This window comes from Biomphalaria glabrata, chromosome 4 (genome assembly GCF_947242115.1).
Source record: "Biomphalaria glabrata chromosome 4, xgBioGlab47.1, whole genome shotgun sequence".
NCBI lineage: Eukaryota > Metazoa > Mollusca > Gastropoda > Planorbidae > Biomphalaria > Biomphalaria glabrata.
In genome coordinates this window covers 52,014,322-52,030,134 of record NC_074714.1, presented here as the reverse complement: position 1 = coordinate 52,030,134, position 15,813 = coordinate 52,014,322, and the positions used below count along the sequence as shown (strand labels likewise).

Below are 15,813 nucleotides of genomic sequence, written 5' to 3'. Positions count from 1 at the left end.
TCTTCTTGCTTATTGATGACGGTATTAGTAATACGCTGACCAGGGCAGAACGCTATCTTTTTGATCGATGTAAAATGTTACCCATCGCCTCCACCAGCTGCCCCGCTCCTCCCCTCCCCCCCCCCCCCCCAACTTGAAAGTCGGTGAAGGCAGAGAATCACATCTCTATGTAAATACATTGGGGCTGAAACTGTGGGGACGTATTGAGGCGCCCGGGCAAGTGGCCAGACCGGGCAAACACGGATGCCGTTTAGATGGTCGCTAAGTGACATCCGATGAACATTCTTCATCTCCTGGTGTGACGTAGTGGAGGGGGGGTTGGAGGTGAGGGAGTCGGAGGATAAGCCAGAGAATACACACGAACCCCCAACACTGGCTCCCCCTCCCCCACAACGAATCAATATACAGCATACTGATACAAGTACTCCCCCATTGTCTGTAACATCACACCCCCCCACTCCGTTTTTCACCTATCATCGAATGTATTTCCCATGGGATCCCCCCCCCCCACAATCAGATATGAAAATATATTCACACGCCCCCCCTCCCCTCCCCTCATCACTGACTGTAAGCTTACTCTCTAACTAGTATTTCAGTTGTCTGCCTCCAGAAATCGGGACGATAAGAGAAAAGAGAAATGGGGAGAGGGGGGTGGGTGTAAGATACTAGTAGTCGTGTGTGTGTGTATGTGTGTGTGTGTGTGAGTGAGTCAAGATAAGCCCATTTTTTTTTTCTTCTAAACTTTCGATTCCGCTGACTGTACGAATATTGTAATGACGGACCTAATTATATACTGGTTCGACTACTAAAAGAAAATGAAAGAAAAACTCTATGGAATTAAATTAAACACCATACAGTAGTCTGGTGAGGCAGGGCAGCTTGCCCGAGGTATAAATTACGTATCAAAAAGTGTATAGGATATATTTATATATACATACAATAAACTATTCCGATTTTAAGGCGCTTCGGAAAGCTTGCACATTATCATGTACAAACAAGGTATCCGAATAGGGCCTCGATTGGTTGGGGTCTCGTACAGTGCTTTTAAGAATTCTATTTAGAGATAAAAATAGCGAAACTTGTGCCCATTGTTATTGTTAAGAAAACACTAGGTTTTAAATGAATCGCGTAATTAAATATTTTTTTTTCTATTTCGTTATGGGCCACCAAAGTCACTTCGCCTAGGGCCTCGTCTCTAATTAATTAAGGCCGGCCCTGATATCATAATTAACATGTTGCTTTTGTTGCCAACTAAAACAGGAGCAGAATGACAAGTAGATAGGTCAATGAAACTGGTTTGTGAACTAAAGAAAGAAAGTTGGCAGCGTTTTGGGAGATCTAGAATTAAACTGGAACTTTCCGCTTAAGAACTAGAGAAAAAGAAATGCCGAAATAGGAAGATATTTCTGTGAAATTGAAGAACTAATCTCACTTTTAGATTCTACTGTGCAGGAGAAAATAGATGTAACAGTTTCTGAGACCGACCGTTGCAGAAGTGATTCACTGATACTTGAAGAAGGAAATCTACAAATTCTCATGTTACTAACTAAAGACACCAATCCTTAAAAGACATCCACGGTGACAAGTTGGTCATTTGTAATGTCTAGACGCTGCAACGTATTTTAGTCCTTTTCCTGCTTCCGGAGTGTTGCGTTCCCCTTCTGATGTGGGCCCATCCTTGTTATTGTTCCCAGCAGTTGGTGCCTATCTTAAAGAGCTTCATGTCAGGCGTACACACATCGGTGTATCTTAACAGTGGGAGACCTGCTGCAGCTCTGCAGCCCTCAATTAGATCACCATACAATATAACCTGTGGAAGACCTGCAGCTCTCCATCCCTCAATTAGATCACCATACAATATAACCTGTGGAAGACCTGCAGCTCTCCAGCCCTCAATTAGATCACCATACAATATAACCTGTGGAAGACCTGCAGCTCTCCATCCCTCAATTAGATCACCATACAATATAACCTGTGAAAGACCTGCAGCTCTCCAGCCCTCAATTAGATCACCATACAATATAACCCGTGGAAGACCTGCAGCTCTCCATCCCTCACTGAGATCACCATACAATATAACCTGTGGAAGACCTGCAGCTCTCCATCCCTCACTGAGATCACCATACAATATAACCTGTGGAAGACCTGCAGCTCTCCATCCCTCACTGAGATCACCATACAATATAACCCGTGGAAGACCTGCAGCTCTCCAGCCCTCAATTAGATCACCATACAATATAACCTGTGGAAGACCTGCAGCTCTCCAGCCCTCAATTAGATCCTCATACAATATAACCTGTGGAAATCAACCAGTGTTCGTTCATATCGAAGCTATCCAAAATCTCTATATCTGGTTTGACAATGATATATTTGTTCTGTAAATATACTTTTTTTTTTAAAAGCCGTTCCATGTTTATACTCCTAAGTCCAAGAAATCGAGGTAAAGGCTACTTTAGTCTTGTGGAGCAATATTGACCATTTCCTGACCGGCCGCCCACACCGTGGTACAGTCTTTCAACTTCCATGACGTTTCCTTCACACAATGTTTACTTACAAATTAACGGCCGGTCCACATAATTGATCTTTGTGCGATACCCTGATTGAATAAGTCGATGGTTCTAGGCAGGGTGTGGGTGGGGGCTGGTCAAGACTGGGCTGTATCAACAAGCAGCCTAGCTATTGCAACCTTCACTGAGAGTTCGTTTACTCGTCTGTCTCTCTCACCGTCTCTCTCTCTCTCTCTCTCTCCCATTTTTCTTTCTCTCTCTATTTCTCACTCACTCCTTCTCTCGTTGTTTCTCTCTTTCTTTCTCACCTATCCCAGATCTCTCTACTCTTCTTCTCCCCCTTTTAAGCTATTACCGTTACTGTGTTGGGTTCAAGAATGGTCCACAGCGCTAAACATTAACACCAGAATTAATGAGACATTCAAATGTTATAACGCCACATCATAACATCGTTGTTTACTATAACCACAAGCCCGGGCCACAAGGTCATCTGGACATTATAAAACTCAGGACAAGGTCCATACAAAAAGGACACACGAGACCATTCTACCTCGTCATTCTCGCGTTCTTCATCATTATTTTCTCTTTCTAAATAACAACACTTTACGATGTAATTACATAGTCAAGTGAACTTGTTGGGTACAACACCTGATCATTCTTTTCAATAGCTTTTGTTACATTAAAATTGCAGCAGCCGGTAACATTGTTACAGCAGCACCGCGGCAGTCACTTTCAGTATTGAAATGACAGTCTAACAGTCAATGAATTTGTTACAATGACTTGATAAACACGTTTTAAATCTTGGGATTACCGCCATTGTTGACAGCCAGCCAACAGCCACCATTGAAGCAGTCAATGTGCTAGACTTGTTATCAGACCAGTGATCATTTAGTAATGATGCAGTAATGTACTGACAAACTAGGTGATTTATGGTGTTGAAATGTCCAATAAATAAACTGTTAAAAGGTGAAGAGGTTAGTTAGCTGACAGGAGGGGAGATTACTGAAAGTATGTCAAGTCTATATAAAAGACATAAAGATAAATAAAGATAGTAAATCTAGTTGAACAGAAATATAGTTCTGCTACTATATTCTAGGTTGGTTATTAGATCAAACGAAGGGGCAGCGAAGGGTCAGCGTAAGCAAATTCGTTTTGTAGTTGAGGACTGAGGCTGATTTTAAGGTTGAGCGACTACTGCGCAATCATCCACATCGAAACGCTCTATCTACATTCATCTCTTTTTTTTTTATTGTTTTAGCATAGAGCACTAGGGGCTATTGGCTGAACACATTGCCATCTGAGGGAAACCCTACAGAAGCCTTCTTGCGGACAGTGATTCATTTTTTTTTATAAAACATTATTCCAGAGAAGAAAGTGAAAAGGTATGGAGCAAGTCCATATCTGTGTCTCACGGTCTCTCTTGGAAGAAATGAGCTGATAGATAAACACTTGGCTTAAGTTGACTTTTTTTTTTGAGTCCATCCAACTCTTTTTGTGCCTTATATAAAGTGGGGAAAAGTAAAAGCGGTTGGTCATTGTGATGGCCGCATGACACCCTAGTCGACTATAGAAACTGACGACATTTACATCATCTGCCTTATAGATAGGAAGCTCTGAAAAATAAAATACTACTAGAAAAGGTTAGATAAAAGAGAAGGTATTCTCTTCTTCTCTAACTTTCTCTTTCTCCCTATCTTTCTTTTATTTGTCTCTCTCTTTTCTCTCTCTCTTCTATCTCTTTTCTCTCTCTCTCTCTTCTCTCTCTCCCTCTTCTCTCTCTCTCCCTCTCTCTCTTTTCTCTCTCTCTCTCCCTCACTCTCTCTTCTCTCCCTCTCTCTCTCTCTTCTCTCTCTCTCCCTCTCTTCTCTCTCTCTCTTCTCTCTCTCTCCCTCTCTCTTCTCTCTCTCCCTCTCTCTCTCTTCTCACTCTCTCTTTTCTCTCTCTCTCTCTCCCTCTCTCTCTCTCTTTTCTCTCTCTCTCTCTTCTCTCTCTCTCCCTCTCTCTCTTCTCTCTCTCTCTCTCTCTCTCTTTGTAAGTCTCTCTCTCTTCTTACTCTCTCGGAAATATAAAGTACAAGTCATAAACAAACTAAAATTGATGAAAGCTGGCTACTGGGTCGTGATCATAGTCATACCAAGGACATCTGTATTCACTCAGTGAATGGCAAAAAAATGGCCTTATTTACGGCCACATTGTCATGTCCATCCGTGTGCTACGAATCATAGATAATTGCGCAGGCCTTATCAAGTCCTAGCGTATGAATGGAGACGCATCCCCTGCTAGACAAACACTGTCCCGTTGTTTCTGTCTGATGTTTGCCCAGCGTTGACAACAGCCAGAGAGTCAGAACTGTACAATTATTTTTGAACTCTTTCTCTCCTAATCGACGATACAATCGTTGATTTTGACCTCATTAAATTAAATTAATGTTAAATTGATTAAACTTGACATGGAATTATATAAAAAGAGCATGCATTTCCCTTTAATACTATACCAAATAAAACATTTTCTGATAACAAACAACAAAGCTATTGAAGCCCAATTATAACAGGGGAGTGAACTAGTAATGAGCGAAATGAAGAATTCTTCAAAACGTGGAAAAATAATTACGGAGAGAAAGAGTTAAGTCTCATCGGCCATCTCTTATTCTTAAACACACGTCCAAATATTAATTGACCATTAGTTTAGCGGTAGTATAGAAATGCTAATTGAATACTTGATACATACAATAGTACACATAATACAGACTTCCTACTGTTCTGAGATACGTTCTTAGCTCTTCTGAAATGTTATTCCATTTCTCAAGTCCGGTTTCGACCGCTATATTTTTTTGTACAATATTATAATCTAACAAGAAAATTATTTAAAAAATACTTAAAAAAAAAAACAAAACAAACAAAGCTTATATTAAGCGTAATTGTATCAATTAGTCTCGATCAGTCATGTAATTAAATTTGTAATAGATCTAGACCAGGGGTCTTCAACCTTTTTTGGCCTACCGCCCCCTTTTCGAATTTTTTTTTTTTTAAAATCCTCCAGCGCCCCCCTCTAAGAAAAACAGTTATAAAGAAGCGCGAGAAGGCAAATTTGAACAAAATATCATCTATCTATTAATTAGTATGCTGTCAATAACACTTATCCCGCTTGGGAGACGACCGCATGCCAAAGGCGATTGTTGTGAACTCCTTGGCCTATGTCTGACGAGCTTTAAGGAGGACTGAGTTACATAGGTGCCCCCCCTACCCCGTGAGCGCTATAAAGATTTATTCAGGCGCCATTTCGCTCTCACTGGCATAGAGGAAAGTAACTGGCAGCATTCTCTGGCAGCAGATAGCCTCTGAGAGAAAAAGTTCGAGAGCTCTTACAAAAACTGCGGGACAAACATTTGATACTCAAAGAAAAGCCAGCATACAACGGCTTTGTCTGCATACAAATTCGGGAAAATATGTAGATCGCAGTTGTGTTTGCGTAGTTATGTGAAACACTGGACTCAGCGGTAATATTGGGAATTAAAGGCAAAAACAGCCAATATTATCATTATGCAAAAATTTTGTCAAATAATTTGCAGTGATTACACACAAAAATTAATTGTAAAGACTTTCTTTCAAATCCTAAGAAAAGTCTCCGTTTAAATTTTTGAATATTAGGGCCTACTGTTTTTAGGTTTAATTGTAAATTTAGCTTTATATTTTAATATAAATATTATTATTGCAGAATTCACTACAAAATGAAATTAAGCTAATGGGAACCTTATGTCCCCTGCGGTCTGACAATATTAGAAATTTCCAGCTTTAATTTAGCCAAAGCAAGGCGAAGGTCTCCTCTAGTGGCTACATCCAGTCTATTTCTTTGCTTATTCATTAACTTTGTTATGCACTAAATCTATGTTAACCATGTATGTTTACTGAAAAGCTAAAACATAATTCCAATTTCGACAACAGTCTTGGAATTTTACTGAAACATTTAAATGCAGCGACATCTCTGTTGTGCCTCCAGGGACGTAGCTAGGAATTTCCATCGTTTGGGGTCCAGGGGGCTTGACATCTTTGGGAGCCGCTGCATTTTGCGTAATATTTAATTTAATTAATTAAAAAAGCACTAATTTGGGCCCCTCCCTTAAATGGGGCCCGGGAGATTTTCAATTTTCCCTTACCCCCACCCTAGCTACGCCACTGTGTGCCTCCTATGTTTACATTCTTTTTACTGAAGACATAGTTTTGTAAATCTATTTTTTCATGCAACTCAATTTGAACGTCAGTAACAGATGTTTAATAATTGTCATTTATATTTTTTTTTTCTAAATTTTAGAAGCGAATCTTAATTTCTTCATAGAGCATTGTTATGGGAATTGCATAGATATCGGTGTCCTTGAGCAGTAATTCATTAGTTAACAAACAAGTTATGTGAGATTGTAAAACTCTTGAAAATAGATTTAATATCTCGATAAAACAAGAAAATGATATTATCAATAAAAGTCAATTTCTTTCCTAGCAGTCGGAGGTTCGTTTCATTCATTTGTGTGAGATGCCTACCTTGTAAAACAATTTTTTTTAGCCTGCTTTAAGTCATCGCCAAACGTTGAATCTTCCCGTTTCTCAAAAAAAAAAAAATTATTTAAGAGCTTAAAAATACGAGCCATAACAATTAATAAACCCCTTTCGAAATCCAGCGAACTTCATTTTACAACAAGAGTCTAACACCTTTTTCATCATTTGTTTCATAAAACTGTTTCGGCATGGGTTTGAATTTTATTTACAGTTTTATAATTAGATTCCAATAGAAATGAAATTGCGGGCTAAACTTTTCTTGTATATCATAACCATAGACATAAATAAATATAGACTGGATAGATTTGTTCTTTATTCTATATTACCTATAAAGTCATTGTAGCGTCCAACCACTGATGGTTTCCTATATGTCCTCATAAGCTACATAACTAGAAAATTTTGAAATAATATTTCAATTCTAACAGAAAAAAAGTCTTCTTGTGTTACATATGTTTTAAAATAAATTTAGTTTTAATCAATTTTTCAACAATATCATACGAATTTTTAAAAAACTATGCATTTTTCTAAAAAGCCATTAAAACATATCCTGCTTTGACGTTTTTTGTTTTTAAAATTGTTTTAATTGTAGATTTTTATAATTGTTCATGAATATTCTTAACTTATTTTTGGATATCGCTATATGTTCGTGAAGCCGACTTGGTTTCATAACCTCATCTGAAAATGCCATCAAAGTAGAACTTATTTTTTTTCTAGTGGCAATTCACTAAATCTCAAGGAAATATTACATGACATTCCAGCAGGGGTGGACTGGGAATTAAAATCGGCTCGGGCATTTCTATACAACCCAGCCCACAAAAAGTATATCATATGATGGGCATCCAATTTTAGGTCTCCCTGTCCTCAAAATCATTACATTAAGTTGTAAAATGTAGCGATAACTAAAAGCATGGATAAAGAGAACATTATATCTTTATAAGAAATACATGTCTTATGTAAAGTTTTAGTCACTAAGTATATAGGCCCTAAAATAATGAAGCCTACTAGTAGCACTGTCTACGGATGTAGGCTATTACATTTTTTCGGATAATGTGTTAGATTTAATTAGCTTAGAGGGCCTCTTTTTACAAGGGATATTATAAAATATTTATAAAATCTTCTATATGAAGCCATTTAGGTTGCCCTACCGGCCCATTTGGGTACCGGCCCGAATGCCCATATAGCCAGTCCTCCACTGCATACCAGTGAGTTTTCGTAACAACATTTTATCAATGTTTTTTGTTTTTAAAAAGTTAAATTATTCTATTAAATGTTACCTTTAATGTTTTTTGCAATTAACTTTTACATATCAATATATTAACATATGTAGATAAAATAAACTATAATCTAAAAAGCGTATTGCCTACTTTGTTGATCAAATCTTAAACGTTTATACGCGAAATATTCAAGGACAATAGATACTCTCCGATCATAACAAAAGAGTAAGAATTTAAAAATAGAAAATGGGATTCCCGAACTCAATTTCTAACGCTGTTCTGTTCTTAAATTAGAAACAAGATAACTATACTTTGTCTATATTTAGTTTCCCAGCTTTAATGTTGAATAATTTTTTAATTTGTTTTGTTTCAGAGCACCTTAAGTTTCTTCTTTCCGCCTTTATGCCCAGCGCCCCCTTACCGCCCATTTTGTGCCCAGCGCCCCCCTACCGCCCCTTTGGCTCTCAGCGCCCCCCAAAATCTCGAAAACGCCCCCTAAGGGCGATATCGCCCCCGTTGAAGACCACTGATCTAGACTAACAATAAAAAAAGCATTTATAAAAAGAAAAGGAAACGACCTGAATTCGAACATGTGAGCTAAAGCCTTCTCGAGCTAACACGGTAACCACTCTGCTAGCGAAGAGTCTATGAACAAGGAAGATTGCATAATTATCTATTGTTTCTATTTCAGGTTTGTGTTAATTAAGCCTGAGACGGTAGCCTAATTAAAGGGGACTAACTCAGCTTATACCACTACTTCAGTCAATTACCATTTCATTCCCTTGTTTGAGATACCTAACAAAGCAATTTATTACCAATAGTTAATTGTTTAATTTTTTTTTTATTAATTACAGTGTTGTCAGGAAAAAGAAATAATTGTGCGAAATTTCAGGTTGATCCGAGATTGGGTGTCGGAGAGATAACGTGTGCAAACGTTTGGACAGACAGACACACATCTAAATCCAATCCACTACATTAGTAGTATGTTTAACTTAGCTAATGATCCTTTCACGTTATTTCTCTTTCGCTACGAAAATAAAATTAGTTTTGCGAAAATGGGTTTACCCGAAGCCGATACATTCATATCTATTAAAAACGAAAAGAGCGATAGCTTTGTTAATTGAATGGGATTATAAAGTGAACAATTAAACGAAATAATTTTTAGTACGCGATTCATGAATGAATATAGATCTAGGCCTATCTCAACTCGCTCGGCTTCGCAGCTTTCGTAAAGACTAAGACTAAGACTAAGACTAAGACTGCTTTATTGATCCTTACGGAAATTTGTGTCAAAATATGAAATGAATGGACTATAATTAGTATGTTAATGTGTTAAAGTATAAAACTATCTGTGCGAAGAGAAGTTTAATTTATTAGAGTTTTAGATCTAGGGATGGGATTATACAGTAAACAATTAAACGAATTAATTTTTAGTACGCGATTCATTACGATATTGTCTAATGAATTGTCTATTGTCCCTAACCCTAGGATGGCTGCCTGGTCGTGCGGTTTGCGCGCTGGACTGTCGTTCAGATTTATCGATGGTCCCGGGTTCAAACCCTGCCCGCTCCCATCCCCCGTCGTCCTGCGGGAGGTTTGGACTAGGAAGTAATTATCTTCAACTCTGAAGGAACATCCGAAACATGTAAAACATTTTACAAACATTTTAAACAATGAAAGAATGTTCGTCAGGAAATCTGTAGTCATAGATATAAGGAACTAATTTATGTAAAAAAACACAAAATTGAAGGTTAATTTTATTATATAATGAAATCAATGGATATTCTTTTGTACTTTCATGTGTCAAACTAAAAAACTATCTGCGCAAAGGGTATTTCTTAAAATTAGATCTAGGTCTAAATCCTTTCGATCTTTTCTCATGTCAACATTGTAGACATGGCCTAGATCCATAAAATACTATAGCTTTAATAGAGTCGGACAACTTTATTTTTTTTTAGGGTCTTGAGTTTGTTTTAGGGCTACAATACATACACTAAGGTCTAAGTTGGTACCCAAGAAACATTCCTGCCAAGTTTTATCAAGATTGGTCAAGCGGTTTTGATGTCTATAAGTAACATACATACACCTCACATTCTACTTTATAGTATAGATAAATAAATAAATATATATATATATATATATATATATATATATTTACCTCAGGATCTATATCACCAAACTAGAATTTTCTTGATTCTTAGTAGATTTATATATAGTCGCAACCAGGATTTTTTTTTCGGCCCAGGTGATGGGGACATTGGGGGAGAGGTGTTTTTTTTTTTAAATTTATAATTCAATACTTAGCATTTATTAGGTCAGTTGTCACTATCCCCAAAGAGAGGATTTTGAATTTCAGGATCTTAGGGCGCCTCTGACTCCACCCAGCTCTATAGGTACCTGACATAAGTTGAATAAAGTAAAGGCGGCTGGTCGTTGTGCTGGCCACATGACACCATCCTTAACCGTAGGCTACAGAAAGAGATGACCTTTACATCATCTGCACTATAGATCACAAGCCTTAAAAGGGGAACTTTACTTTTAACTATCCCCATGGTTTATAATAATATACTATGATGCTGGAAACGAACGAGTAGTCATTCTCTGGCGCTGCCAGGGTCGAGTTTCATTAAAAAGAGAAACAAAATTCATTGTAGTCTCTTTATCAGTTTCCACTGAGGAATTTTCTGGTGATGTGGCAGGTCTGCAGCAGTACCGCCCTCTGACAGGCAACGAAAATCTTCTTAGGAATGTTAAGGGCATTGAATGTAGCCTATCTGTGAGGTCAGTTGTCATTAACCTCTCGGTTGATATAACAATGGGGTATATTATTATTCTAAGTATCTTTCATAAACGCGTATATCTCCAAGCCTAGGTTCCCATAGATTCTTCTTCTTCTTCTTTTCCTTCTTTTTATTATGGGCTATTACCTGAATAATGACACTCTATGCATGATTCGTTAAAAGGTTAATAGCCAGGTCATTCATCTAACTATTTGAGACAACGTTAAACTATTTTTCAGCCGGATATCTCTACGTCTCATTAATTACAATTCAGATTAAACACTCATATTCTTCTCCTAAAGAAATCACACACACACACACACAAACACACACACACATTCCCAGGCAGATTCTAGAAGAAGATGTCCAATATCCGAAAGCTGACTTTTAATAACACATCAGTCAAAGCAGACAGCCCGGGGCGCTGTCGGTTGGGGAGGGGGTGGGAGGCGAAGTGGTGGAAGACGTGGTAGATCCAGTGTGGGTGGGATTCAATTTATAGAGCAAATTTTCACGTTATATAAGCAATTATTTAGAATAGCAAAGACTTCCCCCAGGGCTGTAGTCAAGACACGATTTATGAAATCTTGATTTGAATATTTGTGATGGAACTGCGCATGTCCGCAAAGAGTCTGTATTTTTTTTATCCAATTTATTATCAATATTTCAAATTAATAATGTAATAAGCTGCTGAGTAAATAAGAGTTTGTAAGAGAAAAAAAAGAGGAGAGAGAGAGAGAGAGAGAGAGAGAGAGAGAGAACATAGTTTGGCTTACAGACAAATACCCACTTGGCTACCTATCGAATCCTGTCTCGAGCAGACTTGTGTTTGCTGTTTGTGTTTGCTGTTTGTGTTTGCTGTCCGTATTTACTGTCTGTGTTTGCTGTCCGTTTTCGCTGTCTGTGTTTGCTGTTTGTGATAGCTGTCTGTGTTTGCTGTTTGTGTTTGCTGTCGCATAAACGCAGCACGGATACTTACTCCCAGATAGCCCCCCTCCCCCCACACAAGAAATCGGACCATAGCACGCTGACCATGCTTGTAGCATGAAAAATGAAATCAATTGAAAAAAAAAAAAACAAGAAAAAAAAGACAACGAACTCCTTGGTCTAAGACTAAATTACGACTTTGTCTTTCAGTAATTATACCCCTCCCTGAACCATTAACTTCATCCTTTGGACCTTTGCCCACCACTAACTTTATCCATGGCTCACCACTTTCTCATCAGACCAACACTAACTACCTGGCCCATTACTTAATGAACCCCATTAGTTAAATCAATAAACTTAGAGACACTTCAGGACAGAAGAATAAAAAGTAAAGTAGCTATAATACATAAAACACTAAACCATAACTTACAAATAGAAAAACAAAACCTGATGAAATACTCAGAAAGACACAAAGATAGAGGCACATTTCTTATTCTTATATGCTAGAACAAATTCATACAAGTGCTACTTTTTCCCTTGTGCCATTAGAGAATGGTACGGGTTGCCTGAATCAGTCAGGAAAACCAACGACTTAACAGAGTTTAAATAATTGATTAACACGCATGACTAGACTGGCAAATGAAATTCGCAGGACGTAATTATCTTCTTCTTTGAAGTACATATTGCAGTATATAAGATAAGATAAGAAGATGAACTTGTAAACTAATAAATTAATTCTTGGCCAGGTCAATGATCCCATGATTACAAGAGAATTATTTTTTTTTTCTGGTCTATCTGAGCTCTAATGTCCCTGTACTAAACAGTATTTCTTCAGTTGCCTGATAGAATCTTTTGGTTATTACTTGTGTTTCAGAATAGAGAACCCGTTGATCCAGAGTTCGTATTCCTATCACAGTGTTTATCTATTAGCCTACTTGCATTTTTTTTTCTTTTTTTTTTCTTTTAGCCAGGTTTCAATAATTTTATTCCTAAAAGGAACGGCTGTGACGTTTATAAGGTGAAATGCCAAATGTCGCTTACGTTTTTAAGTCTCAATAATACAGCGCAAATGATGAGCTGGCATTTTTAAGAACTCTAAAAAACACTGCCAGCTAGGTTGAGGAAATTAATATCATTTTATCCTTGTTATTGAGGAGTTAATGAACTGTTATCATAAATTGACATTTTGCGTTGTTTTTCTGTTTGTTTGTTTTTTTCCACCCTTTTTCAAGCTATCGATTGGCCCACTGTTATCCAACCAGGCAACACGCGAGCATAATGGTTGGGGAACTCGGCGATAAAGGAAGGCCTACGTCCCAGAGAAACCATCACTTTGTGGCCAGAGAAACGTGATCGAGTGTAGCCAAAAGAAATTTAATATCCATGAGCATGATTTTTTAAAAAAATGTAAAAAAATTAGAGAAGTTATCTGATGTAGGTCAGCAGAAAATTTAAATTTGAAATTTAACAAAAATAAAAAAAAAACAAGATTTTTTTTTTAAATGTTTTTTTTTGTTTTATAGTTAGTCATCTGCTAATTGACACGAATTTATTAAAATTGTTTATATTACACAATTGTTATATTACACTAGAAATTATTGGATGCTATACGTGTGTGTGTGTGTGTGTGTGATGTTAGCAGAGCCTGTGGTTTAATAATGAGAGAATGACAATCAGTAAGACCTAAAGAGATAATTACATTCAAAGAACTTTCAAGATTGTTTAAATCTTAGTCTATTATGATATCAATGGAGAAAAGACAACAAATATGTGTACGTAATCCTCACTGTGGGTAATAACGTATTACATTTAAAGACAATATGCGTGTAAGCTTATCTCAGATACACATCCCAGATAATAGACAAGATACACATACCTGGTATTATCCACGAAACACATCATGGATGGGTGTCCCATTTAGAACTCCATATACACATCTCAGATACAAATATCAATTACAGTAACAAGATACACATCTCAGATACCAATATCAAATACAGTAACAAGATACACATCTCAGATACAAATATAAAATACAGTAACAAGATACACATCTCAGATACAAATATAAAATACAGTAACAAGATACACATCTCAGATACAAATATAAAATACAGTAACAAGATACACATCTCAGATACAAATATCAAATACAGTAACAAGATACACATCTCAGATACAAATATAAAATACAGTAACAAGATACACATCTCAGATACAAATATCAAATACACATTCCAGATGAAATTACTATATTCAAATCTCAGAGACATAGCCCATTTATCATTCCATATACACATCTCAGATACGAATATCCAATACAGTTAGAAGATACACATCTCAGATTATAACTCAGATACACAATCCAGATAAAATGACAATTACTTAAAATATGTTACACATCTCAGATAAAATTTCAAAATTCAAATCTTAGAGACACTTAATCTTAATTTCCCATATAAAATCTATAAAACACATATCAGAAACAGTCGGAAACACAATTAGAATTAAAATATACCCCCTCACCCGCCTACGAAGTTCACCTGTTGGACTCGACCAGTACGCAATGTACACAGTTCAATAGCATAGAGACTCACTAGACTACGATCAAATAGCAATATAGTTGGACAGACTGTTGTTTCATTTTAAGTGTGTTATATATTAATATCTCAAGAAAAAATGAAATGTCCAAAGTTATTGCCTCGATAAATACGACATTCCATAACTTTCAATTTAACATTGAAAGTACATTTATAAATTGGGTTTTGAATAATCTTATAGTAAAATTTATAGCATAATTACTATTTATAGGGTGATATGATACTGGTAACTGTCTGGTGGTGTGGTATGCGCACTGGAGTCTGCCAGACGCCACCCCCCCCTCTCACCCCACCCTGTCATCTTTGAGATTTAATAATCTTCAATTCTGAAAGAACATCAGGTTCAGAAACAGGTACAAATAAAACAAAAACTTGTGACGAAGTAGGATGTGTGAAAGTTACCTAATAAAGTTAAAACGTATTGTACAATTAATGTATGTGGGGGTCCATAGTTTGCATTAAGTGAAACATATAATGTGTCTCGCTCTAATATCTAGTATCTGACGTAGAACGTATGTGATTGTATGTCACTTACTGTCAACTATTTTAAAATCACCATTTTACATTATGTACGTAAGTGCAAAGATATAAATATATATGTACAATTCATGTAGACGATTGGTGACTGAGTGGTAAAGCGCTAGGGTTCAAATCTCGTTGAAGAATGAGATTTTGAATTTCGTGATATTAGGATGTTCCTGAGTCCACCCACCTGAAATTTTGGAAATGAAAAAAAAAAAATAGGTTGGTCATTGTTTTGGTCACATGACACCTTCGTTAACTTCGGATTATAGATGATCTTTAATCCAACTGCTCTATAGACCACAAGGTCTGAAAGAGGTACTTAATTTTTACAGGTTCTTTTATATTATATTTGCTTGTCTTGTGTTCCAGAGCAGCAGCATATCTAAACATATTGAATAAAAATCTCTCGAGGACCTTATGAATGGATACTGACTAGTGATACTCTTACCTGAGACGTGACGAAGTCCGAGGGGCGGTCATAATCCAGGCCGATACTGTCCGAGTCAAACTCCGTAAAGCACCAGTTCATGCATTTGGTGTTGCGGTCATCTTCCTCCCGCATCTCCCGAACCTCCTTGCTATCGTCCTCCATGGCTGACCACTCCGGCCCTGGGCAGTAACCCTTTCCCGGCACTCACCAAATCACTCCTGGAAAGAAAAGCAAAGCATCCATTAAACTTTTGTCCAAACAAAAACACCGGGGGCGAACTCGA

At 37.2% G+C, this 15,813-nt stretch overlaps 1 protein-coding gene across 3 annotated transcripts in view; it reads right to left on the bottom strand.

Annotated features, from left to right (window-relative positions):
* Positions 1-15,813, bottom strand: part of LOC106053083 (protein rolling stone-like) — a 112,364-nt gene that overhangs the window by 82,945 nt on the left and 13,606 nt on the right. For all 3 annotated transcript variants that reach the window (XM_056028176.1, XM_056028175.1, XM_056028177.1), the window contains exon 2: positions 15,549-15,748. In XM_056028176.1, coding sequence (XP_055884151.1) covers positions 15,549-15,692 — 144 coding nt within the window. In that variant the 5' untranslated portion in view covers positions 15,693-15,748. The remainder of the gene's footprint in view (positions 1-15,548; positions 15,749-15,813) is intronic.